We start from the raw sequence: 26,757 nt of genomic DNA, 5'->3' as shown, positions 1-26,757 counted from the left end.
TAGTTTCTAGCCCCCCCCCCCCCCCCAAAAAAAAAGATGCCCACTGCGGGCAAAAAAAGTCATAAAATCAAGCGCATTCACATGATCCGTTTAACAACCCGCACAATTTACAAGCCATAAATCTGTGCTCAATTGTAGTCCCTAACTCGAGGGCTATCTGTAACATGAGCTCTTCCCAGATCAGATGACCACAGTGTATCATGATGGAAGAGAGCAGCTCCATCTTCTGCCAATTACCTCCAATAGACCGATCAGATCCCACAGATTAGGCCTCCTCCGAATTCCATCCGCCGGCCAAGGCCGACTGGCGACTACCCGGAGGAGAGCCTTCTCTGTGGCTGCACCGACCCTCTGGAAACGAGCTCCCCGTGGAGATTCGAACCCTCACCACCCTCCAGGCCTTCCGCAAAGCCCTTAAAACCTGGCTGTTCCGACAGGCCTGGGGCTAAAGAGCTGTTGCCCCCCGCCTCGAATGGTATGACTGCTGTGTGTTTTTAAATTTTGTATTGTTATGTCTTGTCTTTTTTTATCCCCCTGTTTGTACCCCCTTCCCTGATTGAACTGTGAGCCGCCCTGAGTCCCCTTCGGGGAAAAGGGCGGCATATAAATGTAATCAATCAATCAATCAATCAATCATCCCAGATGCAGAGGACTTAACTTTGGGCAGCTCCAACAATTGAGCCAAGCTGCGAAGCCCAGGAGAAGAAACATCATGCTCTAAGATTGTTCAGAACACATATAGACTGGATGAAACCAGGCTTAACAGCAGTAACTGAGAGAGAGAGGGACCTTGGAGTCTTAGTAGACCATCAATTAAATATGAGCCAGCAGTGTGCAGCGGCAGCCAAAAAAGCCAATACAATCCTAAATTGCATTAACAGGGGGATACAATCAAGAACAAGGGAGGTACTGATACCACTCTATAAAGCCTTAATAAGGCCACACCTAGAGTACTGCAGCCAGTTTTGATCACCACACTATAAAAAAGATGTGGAGACTCTAGAAAAAGTGCAGAGAAGAGCAACCAAGATGATTAGGGGACTGGAGGCTAAAACATATGAAGAACGGTTGCAGGAACTGGGTATGTCTAGGTTAATGAAAAGAAGGACCAGGGGAGACATGATAGCAGTCTTCCAATATCTCAAGGGCTGCCACAGAGAGGAAGGAGAACTGTTTTCCAAAGCACCCCAAGGCCAGTCAAGGAATATTGGATGGAAACTGAACACGGAGAGATTCAATCAGGATTTTTTTTCTGACAGTGAGAACCAACCAACCAATGGAACAGAAGTCGCCTTTGGGAAGTTCTGGGGGCTTCGTCACTGGAAGCTTTCGCCATCTGTCAGAAATGGTGTAGAGCCATGAGGGCAAACCTATGGCACACGTACCACAGGTGGCAGGCGGAGCAATTTTCGAGGGCACATGAGGCGTTGCCCCGTCAACTCCCAGCTAATTCTCGGCCTTGATTTTTGGCCGTTTTTCACCCTCCGGAGACTTCCTTGAAGCCTCCGGAGGGTGAAAAACCGCCCAACATGCAAACCAGAAGTTCGGTAATGGGCTTCTGGTTTGGGTTCCACCACAAAACCGCGGTAGACAAAAGCGCGCTCGACGAAAGCGCGTACATGACGTCATCACAGTGCGACGAAAACATCGCGCTGTGAGCGGTAAATTTAAAATTAAAGCGAAAACCTTACCCTAACCCCCCCAAACCTAACCCTAAACCTAACCCTAAACCTAACCCTTAACCTAACCCTAACCCTAACCCTAACCCTTAACCTAACGCTAAACCTAACCGTAACGCTTAACGTAACCCTAAACCTAACCCTAACCCTAACCCTAACCCTTAACCTAACCCTAACCCTAACCCTAACCCTAAACCTAACCCTAAACCTAAACCTAACCCTTACCTTTATGTGAATCGGCTTGCTTTAATTTTATTTTAATTTCAATTTAATTTATTTTTTATTTTTTTCATCGCGCTGCTGATGACGTCAGGTACGCGCTTTCGTCAAGCGCGGTTTTGTCTACCGCGGTTTTGACAGGTCACGCCGGTTTGCATGTTGGGGTGTTTTTATCCTCCTCAGGCTCCTTGAAAGCCTCTGGAGTCTGGGGAGGGTGAAAAACGGACCTAGTGGGCCCACTGGAAGTCAGAGCGCTTCGGGAGGGGTGGGGAGAGACACCTTTTGGCACCCGAGGTGACCCATCACTGGTGTAGGGTCTCCTGCTTGGGCGGGAGGGTGGACTAGAAGACCTGTAAGGTCCCTTCCAACTCTTGTTAATTTGTTAATATGAGAATTTTAGCTTACCTCTGTTAGCGTGTACGCCTCCTCAGCCGTACATTCTGCTTTCACGGTGGGGTTACTCAATGCAAAGATGATGGGTCTCTGATTGATGTCGGCCATCGCTTTGATAATATCATGAGAAAACAGCCTCCCAGCCCCGGCAACACCTAAAAGTGGAAATAAGACCATGGCTCAAAGAAAATATTCGAAATATTTCCATGCAGGTGGGGCAGGAGCTGTCCTAACCAGTGTGGCAGGCTATAAATCCCTGGGGTCCTGCAGTGTTGAGAAATTTGGACAGAGTGTAGCCACTGCAGGAACATTTTGGAATGCAACAGCACACATTTCCTGAACTGTGTGCAAGCTCCTACTTGTACTACAAGTGGAAAAAGAAAGATGAAAGTGAAAAAGAACTCAATTTTTCTACAGCCAGCAATGCTCTAGCGCAGGGGACCTCAAACTTGGCAACTTGAAGACGTGTGGACTTCAATTCCCAGAATTCCCCAGCCAGCATAGCATAGCTGGCTGGGGAATTCTGGGAGTTGAAGTCCACACACGTCTTCAAGTTGCCAAGTTTGACCCTATGGGGTCATAGGGGGGAGGGGGGAGGGGGGAAATATAGTTTGTGCCAGTTTTTAAAACAACATGAATGCACTTGTATACTGTTGCCTTTTTTTTTTAAATTTTAGTATAAAATAAGAAGCTGAATATATCGATGAATAGTAGAAATACACCGAAGTGAGGAGCAGAGGGAAAGAAGAGGGAGGGGCACAGAGGGAGCGAGAGAGGAATGGAAGGAGGGTGAGATGGAAGGGAGGGGGAGAAAGGAGCGTTAGAGGGGGAGGGGAAGTAGGAGAGGGGAATGTTGGAGGGGAGAAAGGAAAGTTGGAGGGGGGAGAAAGAAAGGGTGTATGGAGGGTTGAAGCGCTATATTGGTTTTGTATTTTGGGGAATACAAGGAGGGTTGTGTTTATTGCTCAATGTTATATGGCCTCAATCATGCACAGTATATATGTGAATGTATGAAATGAAAATGAAAAATGAAATAAAACATTTGAACACACACAAAAAAAAAGTTGCCAAGTTTGAAGACCTCTGCTCTAGTGCTTTCCAAACTTGGCAAAATTATGATGTGTGGACCAATTACCAGAATTCTCCAGCCACAACTTCAACTGGACTTGTCTGGACTTCAACTCCCAGAATTCCCTAGTCAGCCACGTCGGCTGGGGGATTCTGGGAGTTGAAGTCCAGACATCTTAAACTGGCCAAGTTTGAAAAACAGCACTTTAGACATTTGGAAATTCCAACCTCAGAAATGTAGACGTAGAAGCAGAAAAACCTTCAGATGAGTAGCTCAGGAATTGTCTGAAACTCTCACCAATAATGGCAGAAGGCTGAAGAATCCTCACGGCGTCCAAAAAAGATTTTGGTATGTTCTCTAGAGCTGGATGAGTAAAGGGCTCCTGGTTGACATCAATCTTTTCCGCCCGGCCCTAGAAGATGATAAAATAAAGAATAACTGTTAGAGAAACCTCAACAAGCATGGTGTTGTGGCCCACAAACGGAGCTGGCAGCAGATTTGGACAATGAAGAGGTTGGTGAGGAACATGGGCCAGTCCTGGAGTCTGGGGAAGGCTCTGAGGAGGGCTTTGTGTCAGAGGCAGAGAGGGGATCAGAGCCGTAAGCCGGTTATCAGCTGCCTTCAGAGTCAGACATCAGTGAGGCAGACGAACAGCTGGAGCCTATTCCCAGTGTGCTCATGAGTTGCCAGACAAAGGGAACAGCTAAAGAACAGGGGTCAACTTGGGAGTAAGGCCACAGGTGGATGATGAATGGCCCCTCCCAGAGGAAATAAAAGAGGGGCGAAAAGGGAATGGAGTTTGCGGGAGACAATTTAGTTCGCTTAATTGGTTGGTGACTCTCCGAGACGCCTTGCCAAGTTTTGCAGATATCAGCCTGGAAGCTCTCCAAGCCAGATAAGGTCTGTGACTGTAAATCCTCCCTTGAAAGACTTTGCTGGATGTGAGTGAGCAGAATTCACGGTAAATTAATAAAAGGGTTTTTTGTCGGGACGAGGAGTTTGCTTCATGCTCTTGGGGAAGTTTCAGTCAGAACACATGGATCTAACATTTTTCCAAATTCACAGGCACCGTACCTTTACCAATAAGCCGTCTTTATCAAACATCCAAATTTTCTTGTAAGCATCTTCACTAGAAAGACCATTTTCCACCATAGCCATGACGATGAGATTTGCAATACCAAGGGCAGCCTGATGGAGGAGACAAAGAGTAGAAAAAACATGTTTGGCAGGGTTGTGTTGGCATCGGTAAAGGAGTCTGGAAATCAGTTTCCAGAAGACACAGAAACAATCAATAAAGAAAAAAAAATAACATTTGGCATATCTCTCTAATGGCTTTTATATGCTGGACTGAGTGAATGGCTAGTCGACTTCTCCACCAAGGAGAAAAGAGCATTTGAAAATACAATTATAAAGAGACTTGCCCTGCAGAATTTTTTTAATTTTTTTTTTAAAAAAAATAATAATAATAGCAATGAGAGCCAGTTTGGTCTAAGTGCAGTGATGGCTAACCATTTTGTCATTGTGTGCCAAATGCGCAAGGGCGCGTGTGACAGCACACACCCACACCCATTAAGCGATGTGCACAGGACAACCCCTGCACGCATGTCCCGCCCCACTGTGCTTGCATGCGCGACACAATCACCACCCCGCGCCCCGTTTTGGGCCTAGTAGGCCTCCTTGCAGCCTCCTGGGACCAAAAACAGGCCGGCGGGGGAGGGCGAAACGCCATATCTCCCCATGCTCCTACTGGTTCACGGACAACTGTGCGCCCGACAAATGCGCGCCGACAAAACCGCTGCGACAAAACGGCGAAGTTGAAAGCACGCCCACTAAAGCGCGTCAACAAATGCGCGCCATTGAAAATAACACAAAAACAACAGTAACGATGTTAACAACCCTAACCCTTACCCTTACCCTAACCCTAACCTAAAAACCCTAATCACGCTTTTGTGGCCGTGGTTTTGTCGGCACGCTTTAGTGGGCGCACTTTCGACTTCGCCGTTTTGTCACGGCGGTTTTGTCGGCGCGCATTTGTCGGGTGCGCATTTGTCGGGTCACGGCTCCTACTGCCCCCAGAGCCCCGTTTTGGGCCTAGTAGGCCTCCCTGCAGCTTCCTGAAACCAAAAACAGGCCAGGAGGGAGGGGGGAAAGCTGTACCTCCCCATGCTCCCGCCACCCCAGAGCCTCGTTTTGGGCCTAGTAGGCCTCCCTGCAGCTTCCTGGGACCAAAAACAGGCCAGGGGGGAGGGGGGAAAGCCGTACCTCCTCATGCTCCCGCCACCCCAGAGCCTCGTTTTGGGTCTAGTAGGCCTCCCTGCAGCCTCCTAGGACCAAAAATAGGCCGTGGGGGGGGGAGGGGGAAACACCATACCTCCCCATGCTCCTACTGCCCCCATAGCCCCGTTTTTGGGCCTAGCAGGCCTCTCTGCAGCCGCCTGGGATCAAAAACAGGCCGGGGGAGGGGGGGAAGCGCCATACCTCCCTATGCTCTCCTCGCCCCAGAGCCCAGTTTTGGGTCTAGTAGGCCTCCCTGCAGCCTCCTGGGGCCAAAAACAGGCCGCAGGGGAGAGGGGAACGCCATACCGCCCCGTGCTCCCCCCGTCCCCCGCATACGTGCATGACCCCCCTCCCCCACATGTGCAAGCATCTCCCACCTGCACCCCACCCCGCGCATGTGCGGCAGAGACCCAAAAATCAGCTGGCTGGCGGGACACGCGCATGCATGTGCGGATGTGCTGAGCTGGGGCGGCGAAACAGAGCTCTACACTTCACCTTAGGCGGGAAAGCCAGCCAGGGTGACTTTGGGCTAGTCACTCTTTCTCAGCCCAACCCACCTCAATGGATTGTTGTGAGGAGAATCGGAGGAGGCAGATGTGTTGGATACGTCTATGGAGATCCTCAGCCATCCAAGGTCCTGGTTGTCCCAAAGGTGGTTTTTTTCAAGAGGCAACTGGACTTTCTGGTTTTTCTTTGAAGACGTTTTGCTTCTCATCCAAGACGCTTCTTCATCTAAGCTCTTCAAACAAAGAGCTGAAGAAGCTTCTTAGATGAGAAGCAAAAGGGCCTTCAGAGAAATCCATAACGTCCAGTTGCCCCTTGAAAAAAAGCACCTTTGGGATATGTTGGATGTGCAGCATGGTTAATGAACACTGAAGCTGAACCACAGCGGTTGTTAAACAAACCCATTACACCAACTGGGGATTTTTGCCAAAATCTGAGGTAAATCCAGCAAAAAAAACCAAAAAAAAAAAAAAAAACACCGAAAACCACAGGTATGTGACTGCAGGATGCCCCAAAGTACACCCGTTGCTAAACAATAGAAATAGCAATAGCAGTTAGACTTATATACCGCTTCATAGGGCTTTCAGCCCTCTCTAAGCGGTTTACAGAGTCAGCATATCGCCCCCAACAACAATCCGGGTCCTCATTTTACCCACCTCGGAAGGATGGAAGGCTGAGTCAACCCTGAGCCGGTGAGATTTGAACAGCCGAACTGCCGAACTAGCAGTCAGCTGAAGTAGCCTGCAGTGCTGCATTTAACCACTGCGCCACCTCGGCTCATGTGATTATGGGGGAGGGGGGCAGCCATTGGAATTTTGAAACCAGGTCCTATGTCGCTCTGGGGAGATTCCATCAGAACTTTGGACAGTCACTAAGTGGCCAGTCATTGAGCAAGAACTACCTGTACTGTTAAAAAAAAAAAAGCTGGATAAAATAATATGGCGAGAATCACGATTAAGTTATTCAAAAGGTAAGAGTGAAAAATGGGGCATCTTGAAATACTCTTTGGAAAGCAACTGGCTAGGTACTAAGGCTAATGACACATTTTTCATGGCGGTGTGTGTATGCGTGCATGCGTTTGTGTGTACACCCAACTGAATTCAACAATGTAATTGTGGGCTCCCAAGCTCCATTTTCATTGGCATGCAGGAGGTCACTGCAGCCGAAAACAGAGCTCCCCCCCCCCCCAAGCTCTGTTTTCGCTGGCAGAGGCACTGCGGGCCGATCCGCTGTTTCCAAGGCAGCCCCGCAGGCCTGATCTAAGCAGCCTGTGGGAGGATTCGGCCCATGGTCCTTGAGTTTGACACCCCTGCCCCATGGTGAAATTCATTTTTTTTTACTACCGGTTCTGTGGGCATGGCTTGGTGGCTGCAGTGTGGTTTGGTGAGCGTGGCAGGGGAAGGATACTGCAAAATCCCCATTCCCTCTCCACTCTGGGACCAGCCAGAGGTGACATTTGCCGGTTCTCTGAACTACTCAAAATTTCCGCTACCGGTTCTCCAAACTACTCAAAATTTTTGTTACTAGTTCTCCAGAACTTGCTGGATTTCACCCCTGCCCTGCCCTAACCTATCTAAACTAAAAGAGCCGAGGTGGCGCAGTGGTTAGGGTGCAGTACTGCAGGCCACTTTAGCTGACTGTTATCTGCAGTTCAGCGGTTCAAATCTCACCGACTCAAGGTTGACTCAGCCTTCCATCCTTCCGAGGTGGGTGAAATAAGGACCCAGACTGTGGGGGCGATGTGCTGACTCTGTAAACCGCTTAGAGAGGGCTGAAAGCCCTATGAAGTGGTATATAAGTCTAACTGCTATTGCTATCTTCAGTATAGAATGCTCTGATTGGCTCAACAACTGTTCATATTTGACAACTAAATGCAAACCACGAGGGCCCAAATTTACTGCCGCAGTCTTAATTCGAACAACCACACAACTCACTTCTCCTGCTCCAAGGAAGAGGATTCGGTGCTCGGTGAGGGGTTTTGCAATGACTTTCTCTGCTGCCAATAATCCAGCCAAGGCAACTGCCGCGGTCCCTAAGAGAGGACACACAATTTTTCAGGGTCGAAAAAGATCCACGTAGAAGCAAGAAAAACAGAGCCCAAAGGGGCACATGGGGAATATGCTAATAGCATCGGGGTTGATCGCTCACCCTGTATGTCATCATTGAAAGTGCAATATTTTTCTCGGTACTTCCTCAAAAAGCGGAAGGCATTATGGTTGCCAAAGTCTTCGAACTGAATGAGGGTGTTTTGGCCGTACCTGGAAGGCACACAGGGAGAAAGATAAAATGAACAGCAAAGCATTCTAGTCATCCATGAAAAGATCCGGCATACCAGTGGTGGGTTCCGGATCCCGTTGCAACCGGTAGGGTGCAATGGGGCCTGGCGTCCCCCACATGCACGCACGCACAAGCGTCCTTACCTCCGCGACGCTCCAGCTGCTCAGCGGAGCATCGCGCAGGCACCGTGCGCTCTGTGTGCGGAAGCGCCGAAGAGCTCAAATACAGATAAGGAGCTCGGGCAGCTCCCTAACCCTAACCCTAACGTTGGCCACAGAATGGGAAATGCCAGCTCTCTGGAAAAGGCTCCGGGGCTGGGAACGGTGGAAGGAAGGAAGAAGATAACAACCAGTAGCAAAATGCACAAATACATTGTATCTTTATTTCTAAGCCTAAACCTAACCTCTAACCCTTACTATAACTCTACCCTAACCCCAACCCTTACTCTAACCCTAACCCTTACCCTTATTCTAACCCCAACCCTTACTCTAACCCTAACCCTTATTCTAACCTTAACCTAACTCTTACTATGACTCTAACCCCCAACCCTAACCCTTACTCTAAACCTAACTCTTACCCTAACCATAACCCTTATTCTAACCTTAACCCTTACTCTAAACCTAACTCTTACTATGATTCTAACCCCAACCCTAACCCTTACTCTAACTCTAACCCTTACCCTAACCATAACCCTTACCCTAACCCTTATTCTAACCTTAACCCTTACTCTAAACCAGGGACGTGCACTCACTAGAGGCAGGGGAGGCGGGGCCTCACCAGTCTCCTCAGGAAAAGGAAGGAATTTTAAAGATTTTTTTGTAAAATAATTAAGGCCAAGCTAGTTGCTACCAGACTTCAACTCACAGTGATTTGAAGTGTACATAGTGTTTAAGTATAGGAGGAGGCCAGAGAACTCGGGGCCTCCTTTGCATAAAGATTTTTTTTGCCTTTTAAGGGTTAACCAAGGGTTAAAAGCAAAAGAATTAGTATGCAAATGAGGCCCATAGTTCTCAGGCCTCTTTCTGCAGAGGGCACGTGGTGGCTCTAGGAGCCACTATCCTAGCCTGCCTGGCCCTGGAGCCTAGCTAGACCGAATCTGGAATTTTGGCGTAGCTGGAAGGTATGTTGGTCAGAGGGTGGGGGCAGGAGGAGGAATTCAATTTATTTGTAATTTAAGTAATTGTCATTTGTTTTTATTGTCTCTCTCTGTGTGTGTGTGTGTGTGTGTGTGTTTCTTAACTTCACTCAAACAAACTCTCTCTCAATTTGAGAGAGAGTTTGCTTGAGAAGAGAGGGAAGGAGCAGATGCAGGGAGGGGAGCCTTGTTTGTTTCAGAAGAGAGGGGCAGCCCTCTCCCCCCCATCCTGCTCCCCTCTTTCTTTCCTCCTCCTCCTCCTCTCTCCTTTCTTCGCCGGCTGCCACCTCGCCCCCCTCCGCCTCCTCCGTTCCCCCCGCTGTGTCCGCCAGGCGTCTCATGTTTATGGCGGGCATAAACGCGAGACGCCTGGCGGACACAGACTTGGGGATGGAGGAGGTGGGGGGCGAGGAGGAACCGCGGAGGCGAAAGGCGAAGAGGGGTGGGGAGGGTGTTTGCAGCCCTGGTTCCGTCTCCCAGCCAGCAGCCCCAGGAGGAAAGGGCGAAGAGGGGTGGGAGGGGTGTTCCAAGAAGCCCCCTCCCCTTTTTGGCACTCCGCAAGGCCTGCCGGAGCTCTGGGAGAAAGCGGCGGGAGCGGAATGCTGTCATCTGTTGCCGGAAAGTCCGGCGGGGGAAGCGGGGCTCGTGGAGACTCGCTAGCAGCCGGCTTCTCTGGGGCGGAGGGGGGGGCAATAGAAGCGGAGCAGATCGCAGCGGCAAGAGGATCCGCTCCGCTTCCCAGAGCTCCGGCAGGCCTTGCGGAGTGCCAAAAAGGGGAGGGGGCTTCTTGGAACCGCTTTCTTTCTTTTCGCCTCACCAGGCAGAAGCTCCACCGCACGTCACTGCTCTAAACCTAACTCTTCCTATGACTCTAAACCCAACCCTAACCCTTACTCTAACCCCACTTTCATTGTGAATGTTGTTGTATTTTAAATTTTGTATTGTCTTATTTATCCCCTTTCCCCTTTTTATTGTAAGCCGCCCGGAGTCCTTCGGGAGTGGGCGGCATACAAAACTAATAAACTATAACTATAACTAACTAACTTACTATAACTCTAACCCTTATTCTAACCCTAACCCTTACTATAACTCTAACCCCAACCCTAACCCTTATTCAAACCCTAACCCTTACTCTTACCCTAACCCTTACTCTAACCTAACCTTCTCTAACCGTTATTCTAACCCTCACTATAACTCTAACCCTAACTCTAACCCTTACTCTAATCCTAACCCTTACTATAACTCTAACCCCAACCTTTACTCTAACCCTAACTGTAACCCTAACCCTTACTTTACCTCTAACTTTAGATTTTACCCTAACCCTTACCCTAACCCATTCATTTGAATGGATGTTTTTTTGCCAGAAATCAGCAGAAAAACATCTTGAATTGCCGTCATACGACTGCAGAATTTTTCCCATTTCAGAATGTCTTACGGCTCCGTTTTAGGGAATTCCACTGCTAAATTTCAACTGGGTAGGTTAAGAAAAAAAACAACACACCCTTTGGCAGACAAAAGGGGAATCTCTGACGGTATTCATCTGTTGGGATGCCAGCCATGAATCTCATCTTTGCTAACCAGATACTCTTTGACCCATCAAAATCTTTTTGGACATACAGGAGAGAGGCTGTCTTGTTGACATACACAAATTCTTTCCATGGGGGAAATGGAATAAGGCTCCATTTCCTTACAGGGGAATAAGGCTCAGGATTTATACCTGCCTACAATGGCTTCCATGAATTCATCGATGAGCTCATCATAATCCTGTGAGCGGTCTCGTTTCTGATACAATCCCATATAAAATGGGTCTTCCAAAAGTGTCTAGGAAAATGGGACAAAAAAACCAAAGTCACTGATCCGATCTCTGACACTGAATTATATTCTGCCACACTGTTTTGAGCAAGGCTTCCCAAGAGCATGAAGAAGACTCCTCGTCTCGACAAAAAACCCTTTTATTAGTTTGCTGTGAATTCTGCTTACTTGCATCCAGCATAGTCTTTCAAGGGAGGATTTACAGTCACAGACCTTATCTGGCTTGGAGAGCTGCCAGGCTGATATCTGCAAAACTTGGCAAGGAGTCTCGGAGAGCCACCAACCAATTAAGCGAACTAAATTGTCTCCTGCAAACTCCACTCCCCTTTCTCTCCTCTTTTATTTCCTCTGGGAGGGGTCATTCATCGTCTACCTGTGGCCTTACTCCCAAGTCGACCTTTGTTCCTTAGCTGTTCCCTTCGTCTGGCAACTCTGCGCATGCGCACACTGGGAACAGGCTCCAGCTGTTCGTCTGCCCCACTGATGTCTGACTCTGAAAGCGGCTGATAACTGGCATACGACCATGGCCCCTTCTCTGCCTCCAACACAGAGCCCTCATCAAAGCCTTCCCCAGACTCCATGACTGGCCCATGTTCCTCACCAACCTCTTCATTGTCTGACTCTGCTGCCAGCTCTGCTGGCTGCTGGTGGGCCACAACACACTCCTAGGAAACATGGATATTTGCAGAACATACTGAAAAGCCTTTCCTGGCACAGAAAGTTCTCGACTTACGAGCACAATTGAGACTGGAATTGTGGCCGCTAAGTGATACAGTCATGAAGCGAGTCATCACCTGATCAGGCCCGGTTTTTACATTATTTTTACTGGGGTTATTAAAAGAATCATTGAGGTTGTTAAGGGAATCATGTGGCCATTAAGAAAAACATGCATTCATTAAGCAAATCTGACTCCTTGTTCTGACCCAACTCCCAAACATGGCAAATCCTTTGTAGTTAAATAAATTTTCCCTTTATTGGGAGCGCCAGCAGCCCCGGCAAAAAGTCTCTCTCTCACACACACACGTCTATCCAGCAGGGAGATGGATAGTTGTCTGCCACATCTATTCATCTCCACCCCCTGCCTTTTAACCCCAGAGTTAGGGTGGGGCTTTGCTAGCAGCAATGGTTCTTCCAGCCCAAGGACCGGCCCATAGATTTCCACTGCTCTCCTCTCCTCTGTCTTCTGTGCATCTATGCGTCAGGCACTAAACCCAGCTCTTCTTCCTCTTTCTCCTCAGCCACCTCCCGACCTGGGAGCTGTTGACTCTCCATCTGTGGGCTGACGGACGGCCAAGGTTCCGCCTCTGTCTCTATTTCTGACAGTTCCATTCCCTCTTCCCCCTCGGAGCTCCCAGGTTGCCTTGATGCTGGCCCTGACTCCCAGGCCACTCCCGCTTCTGATTCGGCTGCTGGGGGGACTGGCAACCGACAGGCCACAGCACTCTCCCAATTGAGTTTGCTTCTTGGAAGCCTGCCGAGAAAGTCAAAATTGTGATCCTGTGACCCTGAGATGTTGCAAGCACTGGAATTGTGATCCTGTGGATGATACAACGTGGTAACTTCGAGGATGGGTCGTAAATCACTTTTTTTGAGGCCATCATACCTTTGAACCATGGTTAAACAAATGGTCTCATGCCAACGGATTACTTCTAGTGGAACTTGAAAAACTTAGTAAAGCTACCCAAAATACAGGTGGTCCTCGACTTACGGCCACCATTGAGCCCAACATTTCTGTTGTTAATTGAGTTTAACATTTGTTAAATGAGTTTTGCCTCATTTTACGACCTTTCTTGCCACAGTTGTGAAGTGAACCACTGCAACAGATAAAGTTAGTAACATGGTTGTTAAGTGAATCCCGTTTCCCCACTGACTTTGCTCGTCAGATGTTCGCAAATGGGGCTCTGCAACCGTCATAAATGTGAGTCGCTTGTTAAGCGTCTGACTTCTGATCATGTGGCTATGGGGATCCTGCAAAGGTTGTAACTATGCAAAATGGCCATGAGTCACTCTTTTCAATGCCGTTGCTAAGTTTCAATGGTCACTGAATGAATTGATGTAAGTCGAGGACTACCTGTAGTAGCAAGAGTTGGAAGGAGCCTTCAAGGTCATCTAGCCAAACTCCCACTCTGTGGCATCTCACCCCACCAATGGATACCACAGACAAGCAACTGGTATCTAATGGGTGTAGAACACGTAACAACTTACCTGATTGTCAGTTCCAACATCGATGCATACAGGAAGGCACTTGTCAGGTTTTATTCCCGCACAGGCGGTGTATAAACAGAGTTTGCCAACTGGGATTCCCATCCCATATACTCCCAGGTCCCCAAGGCCCAAGATACGTTCCCCATCTGTGACGACAACAGCCTTGAAGGACAAAAGTGGACACAGAACTGAATCAGATCACATGAAGAAGGAAAGACAATATGACGGAGAATTCATAGTTTAGCTTGCGAGCGTACCCTCCATCTATTCACACTGAAGGAAGACTATTGGTACTATAGAATAGCGGTCGCCAACTGGTGGTCTGTGGACCACTGGTGGTCCACGAGAAAATGCTGGTGGTCCACAGAAAAATTATTTGCATTTTTAATATTGCACTAAATCAGGGGTCCTCAAACTACGGCCCCTGGGACGGATCCATGCAATGAACGCTTGTGTTGCTGCAGAGTGTCTCCATCTTCAGGGTCTTTTTGTAGGGGTCGGGGGGGGGGCAGAAATTCCAACTTGGGGTCTGCTTCAGCCTCCAGGTGGGGGGCTTTGGGCGAAGGCTGGAGGGAAGCACCGCTGGTGGTGAAGAGCCGGAGGGCCTCGTTCCAGTGGGACTGCATCATGGCCTGGAACTGGCTGACCATCTCAGCCCACTGAGCCGCCAGGCACCGGTACCTGGCCTTGCACTCCCGCAGGTCTTCCCTCTGCTTGGAAAGCCTATGCTCGTAGTCCTCAGTGAGGTGCTTCTACTGAATCTCCTTCTCGGTCAGATCCAATTTGAAATGAGCTGTTTTGCCAACCCTTTTTCATGGTGGCTGCTCGGCTCCAACTACTGCTTCCTGTTGGGGCCCCAAGAAGCCCGGCAGGCAGGCAAGGAGTGGCTGGGAGGGGAGGGGCGAGTAAAAGCTGGCGAGGCGCCCCTCGACATGAGTGACATCTAGTTAGCCACACCCACCCAGTCACATGACTACCTAACCACGCCCACCCAGCCAGTCATTAGGCAGATTATACTAGTGGTCCGTGGGATTTAAAATTATGAATTTAGTGGTCCCTGAGGTCCGAAAGGTTGGTGATCCCTGGTATACAAAGTCCACATGAAAAAAGAAACCCCACTCCGTACCTTCACATCATTCTCTGGCCAGTTGTTTACAACAGAGCGGATGTGGCCCTTATCTGTTATGGCAATGTACAATCCTCTGCAAAGAAATTAAGGTAGAAATGCAAGTGTCAAACTGGTATACGTTCTCCTTCTTATTTGTTTTAAAGAGTTGAATATGACACCTTTAAAAAAAGGGTTAAAACTAAGTCAGCCCCTTGAGACCTATGTCACTGTTAAAAGCTTACAGAATTTGTAAAAACAACGTTTATCTGATTTTAACATTCACACCCACTTAATTTTGTCATGTGAAATGAAACAGGAAAATACATCTCTGAACAAGCAATAATAACGAAGAAGTACAATTCAAGACGGAGAGGGAGATTCAAAATACTTGAGTGGAAAATGGGAGGATTCAGCTCATGGTCAGTGAAATTCACAGGACTTGCCAAGATGGAGACATTGACTCTTTTGATTAAAGAAAGGTCAATACAGGTAGTTCTCAACTTATGGCCACAATTGAGCCCAAAACTTTTGTTGTTAAGTGAGATATTTATTAAGTGATTCCCCCCCCCGCTCCGTTTTATGACTTTTCCTGCCACATTTGTTGTTAACAAATTGCAGTTGTTAAATTTGGTAACACTTTTTTTATAAAGTGAATTTGGCTCCCCCGTTGCTCGTCAGAAGGTCGCAAAAGGGGATCGCCCTACCCTGGGACACTGCAACCGTCATAAATATGAGTCATTTTATTTAGAAGGTTTGTATATGGCTCTTCCTGACTTAACAACTCCCTGGAAGGTAGAAAATGGATTCTAAGTGGAAACAAAACATGTGTGAAGAAGGAGAATAAAACAAGAGGAAGCAACATCTCCATCAATTCTTTGAGTTTCTCAACCACATATAAGGAGAATTTGTATGAGATGTTTTATAGATGGCACGCCACCAGCAAGATTGGTGAAGATGTTCAAGGACAAATGCTGGAAATGTCACCAGATACAATACAATGCAATTGTATTGCAGAGTTGGAAGGGACCTTGGAGGTCTTCTAGTCCAACCCCTGCCTAGGCAGGAAACCCTATACCGTTCCAGACAAATGGCTATCCAACATCTTCTTAAAGACTTCCAGTGTTGGGGCATTCACAACTTCTGGAGGAAAGCTGTTCCACGGATTGATTGTTCTAACTCTCAGGAAATTTCTCCTTAATTCTAGGTTACTTCTTTCCTTGATTAGTTTTCACCCATTGCTTCTTGTTCTACAGGTGCCTTGGAGAATCGTTTGACTCCCTCTTCTTTGTGGCAACCCCTGAGATATTGGATCACTGCTATCATGTCTCCCCTATATATACCTGGCTCGTACTATCATATGTGGTGGACATGTGTAGAAGCAAAAAAAAATACTTGACTAAAATATATACATGGTTGCAAAAGATGATACAACAACATATAGATTTAAAACCTGAAATATTCCGGGGGAGGGGGGATTTTACCAAAAACTTATAGTAAAGAAAATGTATATTTGATTATTCGTGTTATAACAGCCACTGGAATTGTATTTGCAAAAATTGGAAAAGTGAAGATTCCCACAGAAGAGAATGTGATTAGGAAAATATTAGAAGGTGCAGAAATGAACAAATTAACACTGGCAGTTAAAGAGAAAGAACATACTGATTATTAAATTATATGGGAATCATTTTATCGATGGTAAGAATAAATATAAGAATTAGAAGTAAAATTAGCTGTGTAAAAATGCATCAATAGAGTTAATATAATAGAGCTAAATAAATTAAGAAGAGGATTTTTATAGTATTAGATCAGGGCTAGTCAACCTTTTTATACCTACCGCCCACTTTTGTATCTCTGTTAGTAGTAAAATTTTCTAACCGCCCACCAGTTCCACAGTAATGGGGATTTCTAAAGTAGGGAAGTAACTTTATAAAATTTATAAAGCAGAATTACAGAAAACCCCTACCGCCCACCATGAAAGCTGGAATGCCCACTAGTGGGCAGTAGGGACCAGGTTGACTACCACTGTATTAGATATTCAAAGTATTGGTATTAAACTGGAATAGATAAATAATGAATATGATTGTAAATCTGAATTGTGACTGCACAAGATATTTGTACCCAGATGATACCCTGCTTAATGGATGGATTGCTTATATTACATTAAAAATAAAAACTTCTTTTAAAAAATTATTTGAGTTTCTTCACCTACAGAAATAGTGCTTTACTAAGCATACCAGCTTAATAAATAATGCATATAAAATTAAAAAGAACAGTGAGACTGCTATTGAGTGTCCAGAATGAAAGAGAAAAAACATTTGTGCCCATTGTGTAAAGAAATCGTAAGTCTGTCCTTACTTTGGCCTTCTAAAAATATGTCCATACTGGGAACACGCAAGGCCTACGGTGGGTGTATAGACAATCGGCATTAATTGTTCGATATCATCTTGTAGGATCCTGTAAAACAGCTTCTCGTTTCTTTCCTGGACTCCCATCACATAGATGTACCTGCAAGCAGAGAAATGGAGAAACAATAAGAAATATGTACGATTATATATTTGGCTCTTTTGGAGGAATAATCTCAACCTTCAAAAAGAGTATTGGCTCTCCGTCACTAATCAGTTTTATTTTCTGTATTTTCTTTGTTTTTTTCCCTTAAAGACTTTTTGCTTCTAATCCAAGAAAATTCTTCAGTTTTGGCTGAATTGAGTAGCGAAACAACTTTAAGGGGGGGAAAAAACAAAGGAAGTCCAAAGGTGCTTTTTTTTTCCAAGAGGCAACTGGACTTCCTTGTTTTTCTTTGAAGACCTTTCGCTTCTCACCAAGAAGCTTCTTGCATGAGTAGCGAAATGTCTTCAAAGAAAAACAAGAAAGTCCAGTTACCTCTTGGGGGTGGGGGGGTGGGGGGTGGAAGGCACCTTTGGGACAACCATGACCTGGATGACTGAGTATCTCCATGGGATAAGGAAGCAATCCAAATGAAATGAACATCCACCAGGAAAAATATTGTATGTATAATGTAATACAGCCTGGTATCATGAGGAGAGGAGAGGGGAAAGGAGAGGATAGAGGAGGGGAGGGAAAGGAGAGGGGAGGGGAAAGGAGAGGATAGGGGAAAGGAGAGGATAGAGGATGGGAGGGGAAAGGAGAGGAGAGGGGAAAGGAGAGGATAGAGGAGGGGAGGGGAAGGAGAGGAGAGGGGAGGGGGAAAGTAGAGATAGAGGAGGGGAGGGGAAAGGAGAGGGAGGGGAGAGGAGAGGGGAGGGGAAAGGAGAGGGGAGGGGAAAGGATGGAGGAGGGGAGGGGGGAGAGGAGAAGGGAAGGAGAGGATAGGGGAGGGGGAAAGGAGAGGGGAGGGGAAAGGAGAGGATAGGGGAAAGGAGAGGATAGAGGATGGGAGGGGAAAGGAGAGGGGAGGGGAAGGAGAGGAGAAGGGAGGGGAAAGGAGAGGATAGAGGAGGGGAGGGAAGGAGAGGGGAGGGGAAAGTAGAGGATAGAGGAGGGGAGGGGAAAGGAGAGGGGAGGGGGAGAGGGAGGGGAAAGGAGAGGGGAAAGGGAGAGGGAGGGAAAGGATGGAGGAGGGGAGGGGGGAAAGGAGAGGAGAAGGGAAAGGAGAGGATAGGGGGAAAGGAGAGGGGAGGGGAAAGGAGAGGGGAAAAGAGAGGAGAGGGGAAAGGAGAGGGGAAAGGATGGAGGAGGGGAAAAGAGAGGGGAGGGGAAATGAGAGGGGTGGGGAAAGGAGAGGATAGGGGAGGGAAAGGAGAGGGGAGGGGAAAGGAGAGGAGAGGGGAAAGGAGAGGAGGGGGAGGGGAACGGAGAGGAAACTCTAGAATCAGGAGGATAAATGTGAAGTAAGTAATCTTCCTTCTAGCTATACCATGAAGGGTGAAGATTCCAATTTGCTGGACTGAAGGATGAAGAAGAGAGGCAAATGAAAGTCGCTGTTGAAAACAAAGTGGGTGACAAGAGCTATTTTTAATACAGAATGCACATTCTAATGAACGCCAGTTTCAGATTCCATATTCCGCATTGCAGGCACACCGATTACAAACATTAGTTCTTGTGAATAGAAGTAGGTGGTTGTGAAAATGACCTTGGACTACAGACAGAATGCTGTGCGTAGTTATTCAGAAATGAACTTCGTGAATCTCAATTTACTCCCCCCATAAAAACAGGGCTTGGATTAGATTGCAGAAACCTTTGAATCAGGAGGGGAAAAAATGAATGCAAGTTGATTAGTCAACATTTGTACAATGGCATTCTCTTGATAAGTATGCAGTCCAGCCGCATGTCACTTTAATGGTCAATTAACCAGCTTTTGGGTACTCCACTCATTAAGATTATATATTAACATTCAAGTCATAAAATATGTTCCCAGTCAAGAAGGAAAAATAAATGCTTAAAGTGAAGACTGCAGCGACTTAAAAAGACACCATACAACTTAAGAGTTACACTGAGGTAAGATGGGCAGCCTATCAATGTTATAAACAAACAAATAAACACAGATGGACAGAACAGATAGAGTAACAGAGTTGGAAGGTACCTTGGAGGTCCTATAGTCCAACCTCATGTTTAGGCAGGAAACCATACACCACCTTCAGACCAATGGTTATCCAACAGTCTTCTCAAAAACTTTCAGTGTTGGAGCATTCACAACTTCTGGAGGCAAGTTGTTCCACTGATTAATTGTTCTAACTGTCAGGAAATTTCTCCTCAATTCTAAGTTGCTTCTCTCCTTCATTACTTTCCACCCATTGCTAATACATATGTAGGTAATATGGATAATACATATGTAAGCACACACACACACAGAAACAATATACAGTATTTTTCGGATTATAAGACGCACTGGAGTATAAGACGCAGCAAGATTTTGAAGAGGTCAATTTAAAAAAAGTTTTTGCACTCTGCAGACCTCTCAAACCTTCTGCAATCCTCGTTTTTTGTGAAAAATGGGGCATGCAGAGAGTTTGAGAGGCCTGCAAAGTGCTCCTGGGGCTTGGGTGGGGGTGGTGGCAAAAATGAGCAAAAAATGCCCCATTTTTTCATGAAAACGGGCTCATTTTTTGCCAAAAAAGGGCATGCATAGCCTTTAGGAGGCTTGTAGAGAGGCTTTAGGAGGCCAGTTTTTTGGTTCGTTTTTGCCCCCCCTCCCAGTCCCCAGGAGCACTTTGCAGGCCTCCCAAACCCTCTGCACGTCCCTTTTTGTGAAGGGGCGGGGTTTCAGGAAGCCAAAATGCTGTATTCAGTGTATAAGACACATCCAGTTTTTCACCCTCTTTTTTTTGGGGGGGGGGGGGGAGATGCGCCTTATACTCCCAAAAAATACGGTATATGCAAGAGTGTTACACCTTCACCAGAGGCACGGGACTTAAATTTTCAGCCATGCTGCGGGATAATTCTGGAAAAATAATTAGATTTTATTTTTATCCTATATTTATTATTTTTCTATGTCCAAGGTGATGAACATATCTGGAGCTGAGGTGGCGCAGTGGTTAGAGTGCAGTACTGCAGGCCACTTCAGCTGACTGCTATCTGCAGTTCAGCGGTTCAAATCTCACCGGCTCAAGGTTGACTCAGCCTTCCATCCTCCGAGGTGGGTGAAATGAGGACCCAGACTGTGGGGGCAATATGCTGACTCTGTAAACTGCTTAGAGAAGGCTGAAAGCCCTATGAAGCGGTATATAAGTCTAACTGCTATTGCTATTGCTGCTATTCCTCCTCCTATTTTTCTCACAGCAATAACAGCATGTGGGTTTGTTGGACTGAGAAAAATTGTCGCAAAGATACCATGCTGGCTTATGTGCCTAAAGTGGAACTACAACTCACCATCTCCTGGTGATTGGTCCAAAATCACTCAGCTGGCCTTTGTGCCAGGCAGGACTAGAGCCCTTTGTCTCCCAATGATTGGCCCAAAAATTACCTACTGGGCTTTCGATCCTATTGGGATATGAACTCATAGTCCCCTGATGATTGGTCCAAGGTCACCCAGCCAGCTTTCATGCTTAAGGCGGGACTAGAACTTCCAGCCTCCTAGTTTCTATCCTGGTACCTTAACAACTAGACTAACTTTCAAGACCTCACTCAGAACCTACCCCAAGGTAAGCACACAGGGGCTGAATTTATTTTAAAAAATGGTATTAAAATGAAACTGCCTTTGAATTTTGGTAAGGAGATCCTGGAAGACTCTGGAGAAGTTGCAGGTACAGGATAGGGAGTGCTGAAGGTAGCCCGCCAACCCAACCCCACTGTATTAAAATCAGGAACAAAATCCAAATCCTGGGAATATTTTGAAAATGGCAAAGAATGGAAGAGATGGCTTGCAAAAAAATAAGATAAGAGAGACAAGGGGTGTGAATGCATTTGGTCCCTTCTGAAGGACAATCCCAGAAACCAGCATTCTCCCCTCTCTAGGGCAGTGGTCACCAACTGGTGGTCCGTGGACCACTGGTGGTCCACGAGAAAATTTTGGTGGTATTTGCATTTTTTATATTGCACTAAATAAGGGGTTCCTCAAACTACACCCCCCCCCCGGGCCAGATACATGCAATGAACACTTGTGTTGCTGCAGAGAGTCTCCCCCTTCGGGGTCTTTTTTGTGGGTCAGAGGGGGGGCAGAAATTCTGACTTGGGGTCTTCTTCAGCCTCCTGGTGCAGGGCTTTGGATTGGTTCCACCACAAAACCGCGTTCGACTAAACCGTGCTCGACGAAACCGCGTAGCTGATGTCATCAAGAGGGCGACAACAGCGCGGAGACAGAAGCACGCTGTAAACGCTAAACCTAAAATTAACCCCTAAACCTAATCCTAAACCTAACCCTAAACCTAACCCTTAACCTAACCCTTAATCTAACCCTAAACCTAACCCTAACCCTTAACCTAACCCTAACCCTTAACCTAACCCTAAAGCTAACCCTAAACCTAACCCTAAACCTAACCCTTACCTTAAGTTGAATCGGCTTGCTTTCAAAGCGCTATTTAAAGCGCCCTTCTTTCTCCGCACTGGCTGTTGTCACCCTGTTGATGACGTCAGCGACGCGGTTTAATCGGGCGCGGCTTAGTCGAGCGCGGTTTTGACGGGTCACGCTTTGGGTGAAGCCTGGAGGGAAGTGCTGCTGGTGACAAAGTGCCAGAGGGCCTCGTTCCAGTGGAACTGCATCATGGCCTGGAACTGGCTGACCATCTTAGCCCGCTAAGCCTCCAGGCGCCGGTACCTGGCCTTGCACTCCTGCAGGTTTCCCCTCTGCTTGGAAAGCCTATGTTTGTAGTCATTAATGAGGTGCTTCTGCTGAGCCTCCTCCTCGGCCAGATCCAATTTGAACTGAGCCAGCTGTTTTGCCAACTCTTTCTCATAGTGGCTGCTTAGTTTCAGCAACTGCTTCCTGTTGGGGCCCCAAGGAACCCGGGCAGGGAAGTGAGGAATAGCTGGGAGGGGAAGGGTGAGTAGAGACCACAAGGCGCCCTTCGATGTGAATGACATCAAATTGGCCACACCCATCCAGTCACGTGACCACCTAGCCCTGCTCACCCAGCCGGTCATTAGGCAGATCATATCAGTGGTCTGTGGGATTTAAAATTATGAATTTAGTGGTCCCTGAGGTCTGAAAGTTTGGTGACCCCCTGCTCTAGGGTATCTGGGATATCTGCAACTGTGCTTCTCCAAATCGTAACTGGAATTCAAGACGAACAAGGCACAAAGAATCAGTCCCCCAAAAGTAATTCTCCTCCAATGAGCTCTTACTTCTCTAAGGAATCCGTCATTTTGGTTAAATTCTTATGGAAACGTAAAGCTTGGATGTCCTGCGTCTCAATCTTCGGCGGTAAGAGTCCTTGAAGCCCCAACATCTGCCGTTCTTTTAAGGTAAAAGCCATACCCTGAATGGAGACAGCAAGAGGGAAAGATAAAATTAGCCTCCATTCCAGGTTTGGGGAAGCCCTTTGGCCAAACAATTTTAGTGCGATCCTACCAGCTCCTCATCAGAAACATGATTGCTCCCTTTGTCCTTAATCAAAGACCAGAGGTGGGGAACCATAGATCTTTTATGACTTGACGTGCATGGCTCATTCAAGAATTCTTGGAATTGAAGTCCACAAGTCATAATAGCAATAGCAATAGCAGTAGACTTATATACCGCTTCATAGGCCTTTCAGGCCTCTCTAAGCGGTTTACAGAGAGTCAGCATATTGCCCCCAACAATCTGGGTCCTCATTTTACCCACCTCGGAAGGATGGAAGGCTGAGTCAACCCTGAGCCGGTGAGATTTGAACCGCTGACCTGCTGATCTAGCAGTAGCCTGCAGTGCTGCATTTAACCACTGCGCCACCTTGCGCAGGGTCACACCCCTGATCGAGACATTGATCATGATTTGTTCCTTTCACGTTACTGAATGCTGCTCATTTTCTTCTTATTCCAGAGTTGAATGTAAAAATGTGGTTATTTGAGCTAGAGATTGATGCCACATTTAATAAAAATAGGTTTTCAATTGCTCACCATGTAACCAAGTCACTTGCAACCATTACAAGTTACGACTCTAATCGGCAAATACTTTATGATCATAACTCAAGGACTATCTGCAAATCCCTTGGTACCCTTCTCCAGGGGTGAAATGCTACCGGTTCGGACTGGGTTCGCACGAACTGGTAGTAAAAAATGCTACTGTTTCGCTCAAACCGGTGGTAAAAAAAATGACAATCAGCTGTGACGCACAATTTACATTAGGTAGGAAGCAGGATTTCCTGCTTTCTAGCTAATCTCAATCGTGTGGCACAGCAGATTCCACCACCACCATCCCGCTGTTCGCTTACCTTTGCAGGTGTCCATTTTTCACACTCTGTGCGAGCTCACATTGCTACTGAATTTGTAGCACAGATAAGTGGATTTCACCCCTGCCCTACTCTCTATATGGCTGCCATTCTTAGCCCTGATGTTCGCTCAGCATTTTGCATCCTCTAATGGGTGAGTTTCAGTGAAACAAATGCCCAATTGAGCTACCAAGTCAAGCCTGGATTTTAGGTAGAAAGGCACTTATTTTTCTCACCAAAAGAATCTCTCTTTTTCTCTTTTAATATCTGGCACTGCCTAATGTCCAAACACAAAACTTCCATCTGACTTTAATCTTCGCAGCCCTACTGTGAATTTAAGGCATGGAGTGTAACATCCCCATGATATTTACCTTGTTTGTCCTGGGGTTAAGCATCAAAGGCTTGCCTTTTTCTTTCCTATGAAGGCTACGGCGTGCCAATGTGCAGGGGGAAACGGCTATTCTTAACCGGGAGAACATTATGTAGTTTGCCTAGGAGAGAGGAAAAAGAAGAAATGGAATAGCATTGTTCAAAAATGTAGAGATACAAGCAGATTTTCCAATTTTAGTTAAACAGGATATTATTGTATGGGGGGAAAAGACTGTTTATAAATAAAACAAAGATATATTTTTTTTGAGGGATGTAAATGATTCAGAGGAAAAAATCAACATTAAGAGTATTCTTTCCAATAGAAGCCTTTCAGGTGGGTTTGATACTGTTATGCTATGAAAAACCCTTCTGCCCTTTTGTTCTGCATTCTCTACAGCAGTGTTTCTCAACCATGGGAATTTTAAAGATACGTGGACTTCAACTCCCAGTATTCCCCAGCCAGCAGGGGGAATTCTGGGAGTTGAAGTCCACAAATCTTAAAGTTGCCAAGTGTAGACACTCTTGCTCCAAGCCAATGTTTCATTCTGCACTTCTCAATCTGCGATGCCCTGCGTGAGTTGTACATGCAATATCTAGATTTCCCAAAAGTGTTGTTGGGTGGGAATTCTGAACTTTGCAACGGCTGCAAAACCTGAGAGGTTGCTTGCTTATGGACAGCAGATGAAATGCATGGACGGTGATAAACACGACTCTACACACACAATGGAAGAAGGACCTTCTCCTTTTTTCAAGAAGGAAATGAGAATATCTGTTGTGGCCCACCAGCAGCCAGCGGATCTGGTTGCAAACTCAGACAGTGAGGAGGTTTGGGAGGAACGTGAGCCAGTTGTGGCGTCTGGGGAAGGCTCTGATGAGGGCTCTGTGTCGGAGGCAGAGATGGGGCCAGGGCCATCCAACAGTTATCAGCTGCCTTCGGAGTCGGACATCATCATTTAGCAGACAAACAGCTGGAGCCTGTTCCCAGTGTGCGCCGCACAGAGTTGCCAGGAGAAAGGAACAGCTAAGGAACAGGGAGTAAAGGCACAGGTAGATGGTGAATGGCCCCTCCCATAGGGAATAAAGATGAGTGAAAGGAGTTTGCAGGAGACCATTAGTTCAATTCATTAGAGTGAAGATCTGTTCCTGAGCCAAGCACTGTCTGCTACAGAGTGGTGTTTGGAAGATATCGGCCTGGCAGCTCTCCAAGTCTGATTAAGGTCTATAGTTGTGAAATATCATGAAAGACTGTTTGCCGGGACTTTGCTGGAGAGGAATACCCTTTAACCTAAATAAAAGAGGTTTTATCGGAAGGAGGAGTCTGCTTCATGCTCTTGGGAAGCCCAGGTCAGAAAAATATCTCTTTCCCCGGGTCCATCCTTACCTGGGTGGACATGAAGCTCTTATTACATACAAGCAAGGTGTGGCAGTTTAAGCATGGAATCACCTTGCCCCATCATTAAAACTCCAACCAACTCAACTTAAGAGGGTTACTGTTATGGGGAAAATGTGGAGGAAGGAAATCTATCCACACTGCCTGGATGAAAGGGCATGTTGTTGTTAGTTGTGAAGTTGTGTCCAACCCATCGCAACCCCATGGACAACGTTCCTCCAGGCCTTCCTATCCTCTACCATCCTCCGGAGTCCATTTAAGCTCATGCTTACTGCTTCGGTGACTCCATCCAGCCCCCTCATTCTCCGTCATCCCCTTCTTCTCTTGCCGTCAATCTTTCCCAGCATCAGGGAGTCCTTCCTTCTCATTAGGTGGCCAAAGTATTTGGGTTTCATCTTCAGGATTCTAAATAATCAGGGTTGACCTCCTCTAGGGCTGACCGGTTTGATCGACCCCTTCATGGATTATTGCCTTGTCGTGGCGAATGGGCTTGCATAGGTCAAAAGCTATGAGCTAAGCACGGCCACCCAAGGTGGGCAGAGCTCTGAGAAAACGTGATCCACTGGAGGGGGAAATAGCAACCCACTCCAGTATCTTTGCCATGAAAATCCAATAAAAGGGCATGATATAAATCAAATAAGTACTGTATAATGTTATATGTTTGATGCTGTAAACAGCACTATGTAAGGGTGTCCAGAGGTTGTTTTCTCACTCGGTATCAATGGTCATTAGGAGGTTTCATGAGTCACTTTTCAGCATACTTTGGGCCTTTCCAAGAATGTGGCCTTGAAGAGTGTTGTACTGTACTCCCCAGGTAGAAATGGTGCCATAATTGACTGGGGCACAGAGAGGTTGGCAACTGTGGCCCAATTTATCCCCAAGGTGATCTGTTTGGGTGTAAGCCAAGAAAAAGGAAACTTGTTCCTTTACCCCAGAGGTAGTCAATCTCTTTATACCTACCGCCCACTTTTGTATCTCTGTTAGTAGTAAAGTTTTCTAACCGCCCACCGGTTCCATAGTAATATTGATTTATAAAGTAGGGAAGTAACTTTACTTTATAAAATTTATAAAACAGAGTTACAGTAAACCCCTACTGCCCACCATAAAAGCTGAAACGCCCACTAGCGGGCGGTAGGGACCAGGTTGACTACCACTGCTTAACCCCTTTGACAGACACAATTCCAGTTTGAAAATCAGCTGATCAGCACACACATGCGCATTGGAGATGACAGGGCAATGCTTCACGTGCCCTCAGAAATGGCTCCACGTGCCACCTGTGGCACGTGTGCTGTAGGTTCGCCATCATGAATTTTGAATTTGAATTTGTTTATTATTTATAGGCCGCCCTTTTCCCTGAGGGGACTCAGGGCGGCTTACAATTTATGGGGAGGGGAATACAAGACAAGACATGAGACAGTACATAAGTAAAAATAGAACACAACATTCATTCATCATTCGGGTGGGGACAGATTAAAATCTTTATCCCCAGGCCTGACGGGATAGCCAGGTCTTGAGGGCTGTG

The 26,757-nt window shown here is 46.8% G+C and overlaps 1 protein-coding gene across 2 annotated transcripts in view; it reads right to left on the bottom strand.

Annotated features, from left to right (window-relative positions):
• The window catches only part of ME2 (malic enzyme 2), a 57,405-nt gene that overhangs the window by 5,650 nt on the left and 24,998 nt on the right, over positions 1-26,757 (bottom strand). For both annotated transcript variants that reach the window (XM_087715328.1, XM_087715329.1), the window contains exons 2-12: positions 23,848-23,967; positions 22,416-22,549; positions 17,034-17,183; positions 14,697-14,772; positions 13,571-13,732; positions 11,271-11,374; positions 8,290-8,399; positions 8,076-8,173; positions 4,435-4,548; positions 3,658-3,772; positions 2,304-2,446 (exon numbers count right to left, since the gene is read on the bottom strand). In XM_087715328.1, the coding sequence (XP_087571454.1) occupies positions 2,304-2,446; positions 3,658-3,772; positions 4,435-4,548; positions 8,076-8,173; positions 8,290-8,399; positions 11,271-11,374; positions 13,571-13,732; positions 14,697-14,772; positions 17,034-17,183; positions 22,416-22,549; positions 23,848-23,955 (1,314 nt within the window). In that variant the 5' untranslated portion in view covers positions 23,956-23,967. The remainder of the gene's footprint in view (positions 1-2,303; positions 2,447-3,657; positions 3,773-4,434; positions 4,549-8,075; positions 8,174-8,289; positions 8,400-11,270; positions 11,375-13,570; positions 13,733-14,696; positions 14,773-17,033; positions 17,184-22,415; positions 22,550-23,847; positions 23,968-26,757) is intronic.

Source organism: Thamnophis sirtalis, unplaced genomic scaffold (assembly GCF_051295495.1).
Source record: "Thamnophis sirtalis isolate CommonGarterSnake01/CBP01778 unplaced genomic scaffold, rThaSir2_p1.2 scaffold_5, whole genome shotgun sequence".
Classification (NCBI taxonomy): Eukaryota; Metazoa; Chordata; class Lepidosauria; order Squamata; family Natricidae; genus Thamnophis; species Thamnophis sirtalis.
Note: the sequence above shows the minus strand (reverse complement) of the source record. Positions and strands in the feature narration are given on the sequence as shown.